The sequence below is a fragment of the Pundamilia nyererei genome, unplaced genomic scaffold (assembly GCF_000239375.1).
Source record: "Pundamilia nyererei isolate P.nyererei 1_Seehausen unplaced genomic scaffold, PunNye1.0 scaffold00037, whole genome shotgun sequence".
NCBI lineage: Eukaryota > Metazoa > Chordata > Actinopteri > Cichliformes > Cichlidae > Pundamilia > Pundamilia nyererei.
This window is the reverse complement of record NW_005187438.1, coordinates 3,467,799-3,483,577: the sequence shown is the minus strand read 5'-3', so window position 1 is coordinate 3,483,577 and position 15,779 is coordinate 3,467,799. Positions and strand designations below refer to the sequence as shown.

The following is a 15,779-nucleotide window of genomic DNA, read 5'->3' as shown; positions in this document are numbered from 1 at the left end:
AGATAGATAGATAGATAGATAGATAGATAGATAGATAGATAGATAGATAGATAGATAGATAGATAGATAGATAGATAGATAGATAGATATGAATCACTTTTAGACTTTGTGTTGCATATATATTGTGTTCCTCCACATCATAGCGCAGGTTTGGACCCTCTGTGCTTACCTGAATTCAGGAGCCAGGTTGGATTTCAGGCCATAGAAGGCAGCAGATAAGGTCAAAAGCCAACGGGGAACAAAATTCCCATTCTCGCACTCCAAGTAGGGCGCAGACCATCTGACGTGCGTCTTGTCCGGAATAAAACTCTCTCCTCTTTTCACTGAATTGTCCACCGATCTGAAATCTTGGCTCAGCGCTCTTTTATGGAAATTTGGGTTCTTCCTGTCTTTTATTTCGTGGTACCACTCTGTCTCTGCCGTGCGGTTGTGCAGATGTCGGTGGGCCATGCTGGAGAGGTCTTGGAGTACTATTTCACCGCCGGCCCTGGTGGCTTGAAGAAGCACCGAGGGCCCCGGGAAGGATGAATCCCCGCTAAAAGTAACAACCGCCCGGTGAATCTTGGCGTCTCCCTCCAGTATACTCCTGACTAACGCGTGGTACCACTCAATGTCACGCCGGAGGTTGTGCTCCCTGGACCTGTTGGCTTGCAGGATCATGTTGAGGAAGTTTGTGGCGTGCAGCACCGTATCCAGCACGCTGCTCATGGAGTAATGCGGGGTAGCGTGTGACCTTCCCCGCAGAGAGGTGAGCTCGTACTTTCGCGAGCAGTTGGCATGCTTTAAGGTGGTCGAGTCCCCGGTGTGTAAAAAAGCCGTGACGACCCTGGGTAGAAGCTCGTCTGTCTTCTGCGGCAGCTCCGCCGTCTCCCCGGCAGCGTGATGAGGCGCACGGAGATGCGCCAGCTGCCAGCGGTGCGTCTGAGCGCCGTGAATCGCCTCCCGTGCCCCGTTATCCTCCCCGTGCCCTGACCATTCCGCGTATTTATGGTTTGATCCAATCACAAATCCAACTTGCAGCAGCAGCGACAGCCGGAAAACAGCCATCTCCCTCAAGAGAGCGACCACAGATGTTTGGGGGATTGCTGCTCGGAATTAACAGTGTCGTCGGGCGAGTGTGCTGTAGAAAAAACACAGAGAACCTATCAAATTGCCCCGCTAAACCATCGCTTCACCACTTGTAGGATATTCTTCTGAGCTCCACGCCTCTGTTCTTGAAATCACAAAAAGAGGGAAACCCGCCAGGAACCCCTTCTCTCGTCAAATGCCTTCTCCTTCCTCACAGATGCCTCATACAGCTTGTTGATGTTGAGTATCCGCTTGCAGCTGTTTCCCCCCACCTCTCTCTCTCCCTCTCTTTCACACACTGTGGACAAGACTGTGTTGGCTTTGCTGTGCCGCGGACGTTCTCCTTCTGCGTGTAGGCTACACAGACTGAATCAAAACGAGGAGGAGGGAGGGGTAAGGGGCGGTTATTATTATATTTATATGCTTTTTTTAGGAGGCACCGAGTCGATGAGCTTCTCACTTGGATGGCAAACGCACTCCGCCCTCTTCCGACCACAGCAAGCATTAAGCAGGCCTATAAAAGCCACGAAGAAGCAACATCAGGATCCGTGCGCTTTCAAAGCCCGTCGTCTTCGTCGTCTCATAGGGGCTCCAGGAGCGCCATTGATCCGCGTGTGGCCGCTTCTTCTGTCAATCTCGGAGCGGTGTTTGGTGGAGCGGTGAAGGAGCTGTCCGGCGCTGAAACCGATGAAGCACTGAAGGAGCTGTCCGACGCTGAAACAGACAAAGTCACCCTCAGCCGATTTATCACAATCAAGCACTTAATTTTAGATCAATTTTCGGAGACTAAGATTTTTTTTCTATCATCAGTGAGGGGAAAGCTTTATTAAATACGATTTGATTCATGATTGTAAACTTTTGGAGCAAGGTGCAGAGTGGATTCATCTTTTCTTTCTAAATTTCTGCTATCTTCAGATCTGAAAGCTGAAATGCTTCTGACTAAGAATTTATCTGCGTTTCTCTGATTTTCACCTGCTTCCACAACAATTCACCTGACCTTCACATTTAAAAATATGCTGGTGTATTGTTGGATAGATGAATAAGTGCACCACCAAATCTGAAGTCATTTGGATGAGAGGTTCTCTTGTTTTGGCTAAAGGTTTTTCTACAATAGAAATTAAAGCCAAGCCTCCAATCTCAGTTTAACCACAACAACAACGTGCTGCTCACTTAAACCTTGTGATGATGCCTGTGTTGGCTTAAGACTTTCTTTTTTGAGTTGTTTTCATCTAATATATGATTGTGTGTTTTCTGATTGGTTTCATTGTTGTTTATATGCCTGCAGTAATCTTTCCAAGGAGCCCTCTGTGTATAAATAGTCCTGTCTTCCCTTCAGTATGGGGCACAGCATGCATCCGTCATGCTCAGCTGTTAGGTTTCCAACTGTGTGATCTTCAGTTTTTGGATTTACTTTGTTTCTGAACTTTGTTTATGGTCTAAAAAAGATCCATGCCCTCTTTATCACGCCTTTTGGTCCAAAACTGCATTGTTGTGCAGGGAAGTAAGAGCAGGTAGAAAAGTTCTGACTTTTCCAACATTTTGTCACTCTTTTGTTCTAAGATTCAAACTGGTTCCTCTAAAATACAGCTGGTATGTTTGGGTTTAATTTACATAAAAAGTCAGTCTGTGTCACTCACTGTTAATATTTAGACAGGCACGCACAGACACACACAAACACACACACACAGTGAATCTATCCTTACCGCACTTTTAAAGCAATAACTTTGTGTTTACCTACATTTGATGAGTTTAGGAGATACGACTGAATTGTAGGTACAAAAACTGACCACGAGATAACTGTGTTTAACTTTTGGGGGGCAATAAAATGTCCCCAAGCTCTAAAAACTCTATATTTGGACAATTTCCTTTGTGTGTTCCTCAGTCTGTTCCTCTCAGTCTTTTCCTGACCTAAAATGTAAAGCAAACAAAAAAAAAAATGTAAAAACAGAAAGAAATTAGAAAAAATACACATTTTGGTTATGTAAGTTGAATGAAAAGCATTTAATATTTTCTGCAGTATTTCTGTCTTTATTTCTGTGACACAGTGGTGCAGAAGGTAACAGCAAAAAGATTCTGGAGTTGAACTTTCATGAGATCTTCAGTCTCCCTGCGAACCTAACATGCATGTCCAAAGCCTTGCATGGTATGCATACTCAAGACATCACTGAATGCACACATTAATAAGGCATGTAGACACACCTATCATTCACATTGGCACGCAGTAAAATCAAATGTGAGATCAGAAAACCTTTGAAGCTTTGGTTAAAATTAAAGAAGTGCTGTGCAAATACCCGTTCACATCTGAATAAATAACAAATATATGTAATATATAAATTAATGTGTCCCCCTGCCTCTAATTTTACCCACTTTTTAAGAGCTTTGATTAACATTATGGTACAAAATTTTCACCAGAGGTTCAAGTGCAAATAAGCATCATACAGTAGTAGTGCTTTAGCATGTAACACCCCAGTTATATCTCAAAACATATAATTAGGTGCTGTATTTTATGAGAGAATAAGTTAAGTCTTTTTTTGCAACATATTGTTTTTTTCTATAAATTCTAATAAAAACTAGTGTTAGACATGTAAAAGTGCACTAACAGATGTGGGATTTTACTACACAGGAAAAAGAGGAACATGATGAGTTTTTTTATGTTATCTCCAATCCCTCTTCTTATCAGTTGATGCTCTTACATACACGCACACTCTCTCCAGCTCTGCCTTCATCCTGGGTGTAGGGCCATCTCATGTCATGCTGTGCAGTCCAGAGGCATCTCGCCTAGGAAGCAGGGCGAGGGAAGACAGGCATGACGGAGGGTGACAGAGCTGTGCAGCAGCCATGAAAGATGCAGAAAGTTAAAACCAGAAGACTTTTCTTTTTTGGGGAGGGGGGTTAAGTTCTACTTAGAGTAAAGCTGAATCCAAGGCTCCTTACTTCTCTTCCTTTGTTAAACTCTCCATATCTGCTAGTAAAGAGCCGACAACAAGACACCGGCAGCTACCGTTGCAGCACCGCTGTACACAAAACACTTGCTCCTAAGCAATCTGATTAGCATTCACTCTGCATTACCCTAGAGTGGAAAAAGCAGTAAGAACCTCTTTATTCAGTTTATCTGTCCCAATTCAGTGTGTTGTTTTATTCTTTGGAAAGTCTTCAAATAAGAATACTTACAATTTACATTCTAATATTTAAAGTTTATATGCACACTAAATGTTAACCTATCTGCAGCAACAAGCATAAAGCATATCTATAATTAAGTTATTTCCTTTCTGTTTGGTCTCCAGCGGTTTATAGTTCTGTGCAAAATGCTACAAATGAATGCAACTGAAACAATAGAAAAATTCTAAACATCAGTCATGATCACAAGGATGGTGGTGGTAGCTTTGGTGGACATAACGCTTCCTTTTGAGGTGTGAGCCATCTGTATGGGTTCTTGCTTTTAATGCGCTGCCAGTTGGAGGCCATTATGATGAATATGCCACCAACACCACTTCCTGAAACTGAGAAATTGTGGTGCAGCTTAATTATGGACAGTTTGGAATAATGTGACATTTGAATGGCATGTAAATGAAGTAAAGGGTGAGGGGGACTATTGTGGCAGCTTTGCAATTTTTTTTGAGTCCCGATTGCTTCTGAAATCTATGTAATGGTATTTCAGGGCACTATTCAAAGCCACAAACTGGCAGCGGTGGCTCAGGAGTTAGAGTCATCCACTAATCAGCTCCTCCAGTCTGCATGGTGAAGTTTCCTGAAGCAAGAAACTAAACCCCAGATTGTCCGTGATGTATCTATCGATGTGTGAGTGTGATAAATAAAGGCCTGTATGAATGAGTGGGTGAAAGGGGCTTGTAGTATAAAGCCCTTTGAGTGGTTAATAAGAGGGAAAAAGCACAATATAAATGCCACTCTTTATTGTCTAACCAGGCAGCGATAAAAAGAGTAGAAAAATAGATATTCACGTTAGTAATTCATAAACATTCATTTAACTTTTGCAGCGATTTATCCAGATAAAAGTCATCTTATCTCTCTGATTATCTTAATGCAAATAATGGCATTAAGATAACTATCAGGATTTCCTTAACTGGTAGGTTTTAGACAACATCACACGCTCGCCTGCCTTAATTCGTCATGGCATATATTCAAGGTGCTGGAAAGATTCCTTGGAGACTTTGGTCCATACTGACATGATATCATAATACAGTTTGATTTGCTGGCTGCGTTTGATCCATCATGCAACTCTTCTATTCCTTTACATCCCAAATAAGTCCTTCCTCAATTTTAAACAAACCATAAACAATGCAAAGTTTTTGTCTCAAGATTTTTTTTAAATTACATCTTCTCACTAAATGCAGCAAACGTATTTTTAAAAAAACATAAAACTAGTTTGGTTTATCAATTAGTAAAATTACAAATTACTATATTGACGTTTCTAACGTAAAATAACAGAAACGTTTTATTTACTTTTACACAGAAAAAATATAAACATAATATGCTAAGATGCCTTCTTTATTTAAAAGATAAAATTACTGAAAACTAGCTTTATGCTGTACAAACATATCAAAAATGTGATGAAATTAGTGTAAAATAACACAAAAAAATGACAGAGGAAAAAGGAATTTTACTGTAATTTTACATTGGTTTGTTTATTCATTAACAGACATGTTGTGAAATTACAGAGGTTATCACCACAAAACTGGTGGAAAAATTGTATCAATGTTTTTTTATGAATGTATAAAATCTGCAAGTATTGTGTCAAAAGTTATCATTACGCTAATTTCACAGTTGATGTATTTCATATTACCAAAATTGGTAAAGGTTTAGTAAAATAATAACAATAGAAACTATTGAACCAACTCTTCCCTCTCATGATATTAAGAGGAGAGCGGACTTGCTAGCAATGCTAATGGCTGAGGTGATGTTAGCCGTTTTAGCTTCTCAGCTACCTGTACAAAATAATTAGCATTAAGTAGTATGCCTCTTTGGATTTAGACAGATTTATCTATTTACCTATTTAAGTGTCCCCTGTTCCCACATTTGTTATTCTTTCTCTCGGCAGATTCATTATGACTTGTTGGTGTCAAGGGCTAGTGAAAAGGTGAGTTTGCACCATATGCGTTTTAGGGATGTTCAGAAATTACACTTATATTTACGTGAAAACCCTGAAAGATTATATATATATACATATATCGAATGAAATTTGAAAATATAGAATGAAACACTTGAGTATATAGAATGAATGAACCTCATGTTTAGAGTTGAGGTTTTTCTGAATTTTCTGCCTTTACAAAATGGCATCAGCTGAACTATTTCAGTATTTTGTAGATTTTGAGTCTATATTGCATCAACTTGAAAATCACATTTTCATTATTGAAACATTTCTAGCTCCCAGAATATTTTTTAAGGATTTTTTTGTTAAAATTTTTTTCTTTTTTTTTTACGGTGCACATTGTGAGATTTTGTTTTAATAGTTCAAGACCTTATTATGCAGGGGGGTGGCTCTGGCTCAGGTAGAGCAGTTTGTGTACTAATTGGAAGGTTGGCGGTTCAATTGCTGCTGCTCCAGATACTGAACCCCGAGTTGTACCCGATGCATACACAGGAGTGTGAATGTGTGTGAATGTTAGACAGAAGTCACTTGGACATAGAATAACATGCTTGCGTGAATGGGTGTGTGAATGGATGAATGTGGTATGTTGTATTAAGCGCTTTAAGCGCTCAAGTAGACATAAAAGTGCGAAGAAAAGCATTATATTAGAACCAGTCTGTTCACCATTTATCATGCACCCAATAGTAGTGAGATGCATACTGTTTCCTGGAATGTGCATGCATGGGACACTGTAACAGCATAAGGATCCCACAATGCAATGCAGACAAAACATAATGCACTGAAAAATATTCACTGTAGCTGAGATCCAGTGTCAATAAGACTTTAGTTTAAGTGTTCATACTTGATTTTATTGTTTACATTTGTCAATAAATCAGTGGAGCATCTCAAACAAGATCAAACAAGGTTGTTTTAGCCACTGGCAATGTGTCTAAAACAAGAATAAATAAACTGGGAGGGGCACTGTCTCAGATTTTGGAGTTCTAATTTAGACGATACAACACATTCATAAATGAATATCTTACATCATAAAGTCTAAATTATTTTCACTTGTAAGGTTGTTATTTAAATAAATCTAACTTATACTGAAATCACTTACTTTCCAAGCAGCTGTTCTAATTTCATCTAAAATTGAATCTGACTAAAAGTCCTTACTGTAGCCACTTTGGTTATAGTTTGGTGACTTTCACAGTGTTCTCTTTGCTCTCTTCCTTTTCTGGCCTGCGTGTGAATATTGTCAGGATTACTGGGATGAAAACAAGGCCGTGAACCATCCCGATAAACATGACAAGAAAAAAAATCTTAAAAAATGTTCTAAAGGTGTTAAACTTTGATACAGACAACACTGACACCCCGAAAATGGTGGACAAGCCACCTTGGAGGACGGGGAACCCCAGATGTGTGAGAGCATCCACAGCCTTTGCGTTAGGATCCGTCTTTTTGCTGGAGACGAAGGCGTAAGACACGTGAGCGGAGAAATCGACAGTGAAGCCAATGCAGACGGTGAAAATGATCATGGATATGGAATCCAGGCTGATGTCCCAGAGCGCCATGAAGCCGGTCATGCCTACAGTCACTGAACCAATCGAACAAGTCACCAGAAATGAGCAGATAGGGTTAGGAATGAGCAGGAGAGAGACGATGAACATCACAGCTGCGATCACACCAACATTTTTGATCGTGCTGCTCACTACAACATCATACTGGTCAAAGAAGATGAATTTCTGGTTATAGACTAATAAAGAAGCTGCTCTGCAATCAGCTGAGGTGGACCGAAGTGCTTTAAGTGCATAAAGTTCCATGCTGCCACTGTCAATATCAACCATCTGTATGAAAACTCGGGAGGCGTGGATGACATCTCCGGTGATGTTCACATCTTGCTGGTAGAAAGGGAATAATTCAAAAAAATGAGGGAGATTTTTGAGGAAGGCATCTTTATCATTAAGGGTTAAATTATTTGCCTGCCCATACAACAAATAAGAGTCCAGCCAGGATGAAAAAATGCCTTTATCTACAATGCGGAGCCCTTTAAAGTCCTCCACGCATGCCTGGAGTTCGTGCCGCTTGGTTTCATCCCAGTATGGAAAAGGCTCACTGATAATAACCATCACAGATGGGCCATAATCATAGAAATAATGCCGATCCTTCCTGTTGAATGTGTTAACAAGGGAGTCATCAGCTGCCAGGTCGTGAAGCTCAAACCCCTGCTGTACATGGAGGCATCCATAAATGCTTACAGCTAAATATGCCACAAAGAAGAAGATCACCATTCCCTTGACCCAGGGTTTGATCAAAAATGGGCCGTAGTAATTCTTAAAGAAATAGCTGACTGGTTGCATCTTCTCTGCTCCAGTGCTCTTATCAAAGTCACCTCCCACGCAGCAGATGCTGTATAGCTCAGAGCGATTTTTAGGTCTGTCTGATGGGATTCGCTTGCAGGTCAGCCAGTGCCTGTTGCTACCTTCCCGCCGCCCATTTAAAGCCAAGAAGGCTCCAAAGAAGGTGATGGTGTAGATGTAACAGAATATGATTGAGGTGCTGGTGTACAAGCAGAAGGCCTGCATGGATGGGAAGTAAGACTTGACACCTATGAAGAACTTGAGAACATCGGTCACAGCGGTGATGGTGATGGGCATGATGGCTTCTTTGTAAGTGTGAGCCATTCTCTTTGGGACCGGGTCATTCACATGTGTGTGCTGCCAGTCAGACACCATTATGAACATGTTGTTCAGACCAATTCCTGGAAAAAAAGTGATAACAGTTCATGATAGTTTTACGGTACTCACATGACTCACATGCTTATAAATGAATAAAGTCACCACCTTATAAAACACCACTGAAACTTTTTTTATGTTGTCACCTTTATTACTTTTATTACACTTTTAATTACTTGGCTGGTTTTGCACCTCCAGCTAAAAGCTAAAACTAAAGTGTGGAAGGAAAGAAGCCAAGAGTGAATTTTTCTCACCAAGTAAAAGGAAAACGGCGTTTGCGACGGTGATAACAAACGGCACTCCGATGTAAAGCAGCAGGCCAAAGCCAGACAGAACTGCCAGCACAGCAGAGAGGATACCGAAGACAGCCACCCACACCTTGTTCCTCACATTGTCCAGCCTGCCAAGGAGGAATAAATTGTATTTAATTCCATACAGATGATAAAGATAACAGTGAACTGAGGGCAAGGTCCAGTTTGTCTAGGCAGCCTGTAAAGGATCATTGTTGGATGTTTTATAACAAAACAACTTCCTAAATATGACCTTTTATTGTGGATATTCTTACAATTTGTAAAGTGAAGCTTGTAAAAAGAAGCCTATTGTTCATAGTTAATACAGAGGTGGCAACAGCTGACACAATCTGAGCCATAAACCTGATAAACAATAGCTATCACACGCTCTGAAAATGTCCCGTCATAAAAAGAGAAACAGAAGGTAAATATACTGACCTGATTGTTAATTATTATCTTTCCCTGTTACCCAAGTTATATGTTATATTCCCTGTTGTTAATTATTACCTGGTTAAATATCCAGGAAAAAAGATACGTGCCGCCTTAAAAAATCTGTGGAATAAGATTATAAAAAATCGACATTTAAGCTAAATATAGAAATGTAGTTTTTTTAAGAAAAATATGGAGGATTTCATAAATGTTTTTTAAATTGTATCTTCAGAAAGTAATCATTTGGTAAACATGGGCAGTTGTATGTTAACCTAACATGTAAGACCATGTTCTAATAATATTTTTATGTAAATTGAAAAGTAAGTAAGAATTTTACTGATTAAGTGCACAGCGTGTTGTTGATTAATTGAAGTTGTTAGTGATAATAAGTCAAGAAACTTTTAAAGACTCTACAATAATACAGAGAAAATCCCTTTGAGATGCACTTAGTGACAGTGGGAAGAAAAAACTCCCTTTTAACAGGAAGAAACCTCTGACAGAACCAGGTTGAGGGAGGGGAGGCCATCTGCTGTTACCAGATGGGGAAGAACTGCGGAAGCGAGTCAGAGTAATATTACCAATGATTAAATGCAGTGTTGTGTATAAACACAGAGTGATTGAGTAAAGATTAAATATTTGGATGCATCATGGGAGCCTAGAACTAGCTGTGTGACTAAAGGAGGATTCAGGGACACCTGATCAAGTCCTGCCTATACATGTTGCCAAAAAGGAAAATTATAACCTAATCTTAATAGTGGGGAGGGTGTCAGTCTCAGAAAATAGAGGACATTTCATGTGACATGAACTGTTTTCAAAAGCACTGTTCACCATACGTTCTTATGTCTTCAAACAGTTTGAAGATAGAGGCATCAGGTACTTTAAATATGAAAAATGGAAACAATGTTTGGCTCTGATAAAGGTAAAAAAAATGCCTCCGATGTGTAACTCTGAAGCTCTAAAGCTCGGTAATTGAGATTGTGTTTCTTCAGTTGGACCATAAATCAAAGCGCAATAACAACTTTTCCAAGTACAAAAGATTTAAGTGAGACATTATTGCTCTTTACCTCAAGACAAAACTAGGCCAGCAGCTTCTCTCTTTGACTAAGCTTCCGGCTGTAGCTTGATTTTCAACAACCAAGCATGTGAGTCTTATCAGTGTTTAATAGGAGGGGTGATAATTTGCACTTGTTTTACAGCAACAGGAGCTGGGCACCTTGTAGTAATTGAATCAGTCATTAACTCCTCTATAGGAGGAGTTATTCTAGAGTCAAACGTGAGGCCATCTAACAGCTAAAACTGAAACTAGGTCATGAGACATCCAGATCCAGGCCTCAACCTGACTGAAATGGTGGGACTTTAAGAGAGCTGTGCATAGATTTCAATGAGCTGAAGCAACGCTGTAAAACAATTGCTCGTGTTACTTCAGATTATTAAGGCTAAAGGTGGTTTTACAAGCTTCTGAATCATGGGGGTGTAGTTAGGTTTCCACACATTGCTTCAGATTCAACTTCAGCTTTTTGTTTGTTAAATTAATAAAGACACTGTTATACATTGATATAGATCCTGGTTATTCTTCACCTCAGGCTGTATTTCCATAACTGTTAAGTACCAGATTAGTTTTATTGTCCTTAGAATTTAAAGAAGGTCTATTTCTTTTTACTAGAACTGTAACTATGAATTCAAACTTCTTAATCTACATGAAAATAGCTCAAAACAAACAAAAAAATAAGTTAATTGTACTGCACTACATGTAACCTGACCTGGGTCAGACAAGCGCTCTGCATCCTGGATTTTGCCACTTACTGCGTGACGGTTGCTGATCACTTCTTACCTCAGGCAGGATATCACAGAGACGGTGACAGCACAGGCATAAGCGATGAGGAATAGGGGGAAGCCATCTGTGGTGTGGCTGTCAATCTCATCCTGCTTGGATTTCGAGGTGTAGTAAGACACCTACAAAAGAGCACAGCAGAAGGAAGTCAGCTTGAGCGTTTAAGTCACAAAAAATGATTGCACATGTAAGTCCTGGCAGCTGTTACATCAGTGTTACTCAACAGTTTGGATTTAAAAGGGCAGTTCACCCATAAAAGTCAAATATTTAGATTTTTCCTCTGGCCTGTAATGCTTGCCTGTTCCTCCACTTAGACTTTTCTACAGTTTACTTCCAAAAACTGGGCAATTCAATCCAAACAGTGTATCTTCTCATGAATATAATGCACTATGTGATAGCAGTACAGTACTTCTAAAAGAAACCCTGCAGAAATGTTTTTTGTTCTTCAAATCATACAATGTTAGTTCAACAAGGAAATCTTCAGACCTTGTTATGAGCATGTCTAATGTTGGAACACATCTGCCAACTAAAATAAATGTGTGCATAGTTCACATTACAACCATTTTCAGGTTATAAATGACTCTATTATTCAGGAATACTTTCTTAATGGCTCAGTTTGTGATTATTCCATTTTTGTAGTTTCCTTTCATCGTGAGATCAAGAGCTTGGTCCTTATAGCCGACAATAAGTCAGACTCGTTTCCAGTGCATGATCGACTCTGCCAGAGCTGCCCTTTGTCACTGATTCTGTTAGTAAATTTTATGGACAGAATTTCTAGGCCTATCCAAGTGGTGGGAGGCTTTCACTTGGGTGGTCTGAAAATCTCATCTCTGCTTTTCGCAGATGATGTGGTTCTGTTGGCTTTATCAGGTGATGGCCTTCAGCTCACACTGGAATGGTTCGTGGCCAAGTGTGAAACGGTGGGAATGACAATAAACACCTCCAAATCTGAGGCGATAGTCCTCAGGTGGCGTGCCCACTCCGGGTCAAGGATGAGATCCTGCCCCAAGTGGAGGAGTTTAAATATCTCAGGGTCTTGTTCATGAGTGACAGGAGAAGGAAGCGGGAGATTGACAGATGGATTGGTGCTCCGGCTGCAGTGACGCTGTACCGGTCCGTCGTGGTGAAGAAAGAGAACCCAAAGTAAAAGCAATGCTCTCAATTTACCAATCAATCTACGTCCCTACCCTCACCTATTGTCACGAGCTGTGGGTAGTGACCGAAAGAACGAGATCGCAGATACAAGCGGCAGAAAAGAGCTTCCTCTAAGAGAGGACTCCACTTGGCCCACTGAAGATTTAAAAAGTTATTTTCCAAAAAAATACAGGGGGAAGACATGAACTAGTTTGTGCATAAAGTGAGAGAATGTCAGTGTCAAACAACATAAAAGTAAAGTAGTTATTCCTAAATCATATTTTATTTAACTAAATAAAATGAAGCTTAAAACTAGAATTACATTACAATAAGCTGTTAAACCATCACTGATAATGGCATTATGAATTAAAAACACTGTAACGTGAAATTTTGTGGGGGTGTTTTTGCATGACTTTGGTATTTTTATGGAGTTTTTCCATGCTGTTGGTAAAGAGAACAAACAACATAAAAAAGGACAATAAAAAAAGAAACAACCACTCAGTGCGGCTGGTAGTTTTCCACTGCTGATGGCATGTACTTGATCTTCATCCAAATTGTCTTTAACTCAAGTAGAACATTAAACCGCACAATGCTTCCAATGCTTCTTTTTTGTCAAAAAGCTTTTGGTGGCACATTCCAATGAAGAAAATCTTTCTGTAGTCGGTCTGTGGTCAAATGTATCTTTCTGTGATCATTTTATGTTGCTTTAGTTTTGTGATTGAGGTCATTGTTTTTGCCCCAATTTTTGCAGCCATGTGACTGGAAGAGTTTGGGCTAGAAGCACAAGTCTGCACAAAACGTTTTTATTTTTCAAAATTTATGAAAGACTTATTTAAAAAATAATAATACTCATTACCAAACACAAAAAGCATCATTTGATGCCATTGTTAAAAGTATTTGTGGCTTTTGCAAAGCATTTCATCAGTCATGTGAAAAATAGTTCATCGTAAATGCACATCGAATAAATACACCCAAGAATCTCTGTTTGCTTTTAAGCATTCAGAGAGGTTATGTTACTTGCTTCAACTTTAAAGTTTAAAAAAGAAAATGAATAATAAAAACATGAGTAATGATGTGATACTCACATAAATGTGTTCGCTGTCTGTGTTGTCTGATAGGAGCTTTTTAAATTCTCTCAGCCATAATTTTGAGGCTTCAGCTGTGCTTTCCCGATCATCTAAGTAGTAGAAAAGTTTGACAGCTTCAGCATTTCTGACTGAGTTGCTATCATCTGTAATAACACCACCCAGCACTGCACCTAGAAAGAGTGGAGTAGCTTTGTGCATGTGGACTGGATAGGTGATGCTGGTCTGATTGGTTAGACTGTAGCTGAGGATTTCCAGGATGATGTTTGAAACACACTCTCCGTTGGCTCTGGCACACAGTTCATTGAAGCCCAGTCTTCCATTGTCCACAGTGATATCAAGGATCTTATTGTTAAGTGAGATGATGTCCTCTAAAACAAGTGTGTCCAGTAGATTACGGCTGTTCCTGGCCATAGCAATGAGGGATGCAAAGCTGCCCTTGTCATACTGCCTGTCTTCAGAAAACATGGAGTAATTGTAGGGAAAGTTTTCTTTCACAAAGGCTCTGGTTGCCTTTGAGGGTCCTTTAGTTGGCGTAAACTGGCGCTCAAGACTATTGTCCTGTCTTCCCTCGAGAAAAATGAAACCCCCGCTGAGTGCTGCTGAGAGTAACACAGGAACAATGAAAAAATATAATGGATAGGATCCTACTTTTGATCCAAGATTTTCAAAAAGCCGTGACAGAGGCTTTGTCATGCAGTCAGTGCGTCTAGAATCCATCCTTAGTGTTGCAGGGCAGTGACACGGATCTGTTGTGACTGCACACTTATAAAGGGTGTCAAGATAAGCTTAATCCTAATACTTATTGCTTCTGGGAAGAGCTACCCTTATTCCAGGAAAAACAAGATGACATGCAAATTATTCAGTGTTCAGTTTTTATTCTGTGACAGTAAAACGATAAGGCAAGCCTTTAGAATGATAAAAGGAAACAAGCTAATTAGTGAACCTAGACAAGGATTACCAAATGCTGACCTTGCTCTGACTTAATGAAAATAACCAGGGCGGTGAAAAATCCGATTTTATGACATTATGTTGCAACTATACCTGTAAAACTGTGTTATAACTATGTGACTTTATAACTAAATTACTTTGTAGTTGTGTCATGTCACTAAAATTACTTAAGAAGACTCAATGCTGAAGACAAACAAGCTCATAAAATATTTTGATTACTTCTTAAATTAGTTAGTCATATCAAAGTATCCCTTTCTGTGAAGACTCTTTTGACATTTTGAAATTTAAAATGAGTGGTCAAAGCATTTCTGTTACCAAGCTGTAGCATGTAGCTCCTCTCCTCCTCTCCCTTAGCTTCCCTGCTTAGCCTCTTATGTCCTTGTCTAGTCTCGTGTTTTTTGTATTACTTATCCCTGGAACATTCTCTCACAGTCCGTTCTCTAAAACCTAAAAGAGGAATTATGGATTTGATCAACTGGTCCCTAAATGCAATTGACACCCCTTTCTCAACGAGAAGTTTGGCCTTGGGTGAGCCTGAGTGCTAAAGATATCTACCTATTCGGAACCATGGTAACAGGGTTCTGGCGAATCGGAGCTGGCTTGGCCCTGACTTATCGAAGAATTAAGAAAGCGAAACCGGCTGTTCAAACCCCCACAAGGCTGCCCGCTGGGATTGAAACGATGGGAAGAGGTGAATAAAGCCTTGATTGATTTCACTGATTGATTGATTAAAGTCAACTCCCTGTGAACTACTTGAACCTTCCATTGCTGCTGCTATGATGCAACCTAAATCTCCTGTTATGACCATTTGTACCCACTGACCTTAGGGGACATCAACTTCTATGTCAAACTGTCCAGATGCTGGAAATCCCCAGAATTACCACAAACACTCTGGTTTGTTGTACTCTGGTCTATAGTACACTTCTACAATACATTTTGTATCTCAAAATGTACTATAGGTGTATGAAGGCTTGCAATTAGCTGTGAAATTAACATAAATTCACACTTTTCTCACACAGTACCTTTGTCATGTACTTACATTTGTTGCTCCCAACCCAAACACATCTGGCCAGTGACCAGACTGAACATTATTACGTGGTTTGTAGTGACACATTTTGGTTCACTTGGAGTTTTTGTGACCACAGAGACTCGTCCTCTGACAATTTTTAATTG

At 39.9% G+C, this 15,779-nt stretch overlaps 2 protein-coding genes across 2 annotated transcripts in view; both read right to left on the bottom strand.

Annotated features, from left to right (window-relative positions):
- Positions 1-1,425, bottom strand: part of gpr158a (G protein-coupled receptor 158a) — a 92,364-nt gene extending 90,939 nt beyond the window's left edge. The window contains exon 1 of the mRNA XM_013910161.1: positions 170-1,425. Coding sequence (XP_013765615.1) covers positions 170-1,047 — 878 coding nt within the window. The 5' untranslated portion in view covers positions 1,048-1,425. The remainder of the gene's footprint in view (positions 1-169) is intronic.
- A 5,815-nt stretch (positions 1,426-7,240) lies between these two features.
- Positions 7,241-14,376, bottom strand: LOC102209636 (patched domain-containing protein 3). Its single transcript, XM_005730459.1, has 4 exons — positions 13,656-14,376; positions 11,437-11,558; positions 9,141-9,286; positions 7,241-8,912 (listed from the first exon to the last, which is right to left on the bottom strand). The coding sequence occupies exons 1-4, from the start codon at positions 14,373-14,375 to the stop codon at positions 7,342-7,344; spliced, it is 2,559 nt and encodes an 852-aa protein (XP_005730516.1). The 5' UTR covers position 14,376; the 3' UTR covers positions 7,241-7,341.
- Between the last annotated feature and the right edge of the window lie 1,403 nt (positions 14,377-15,779).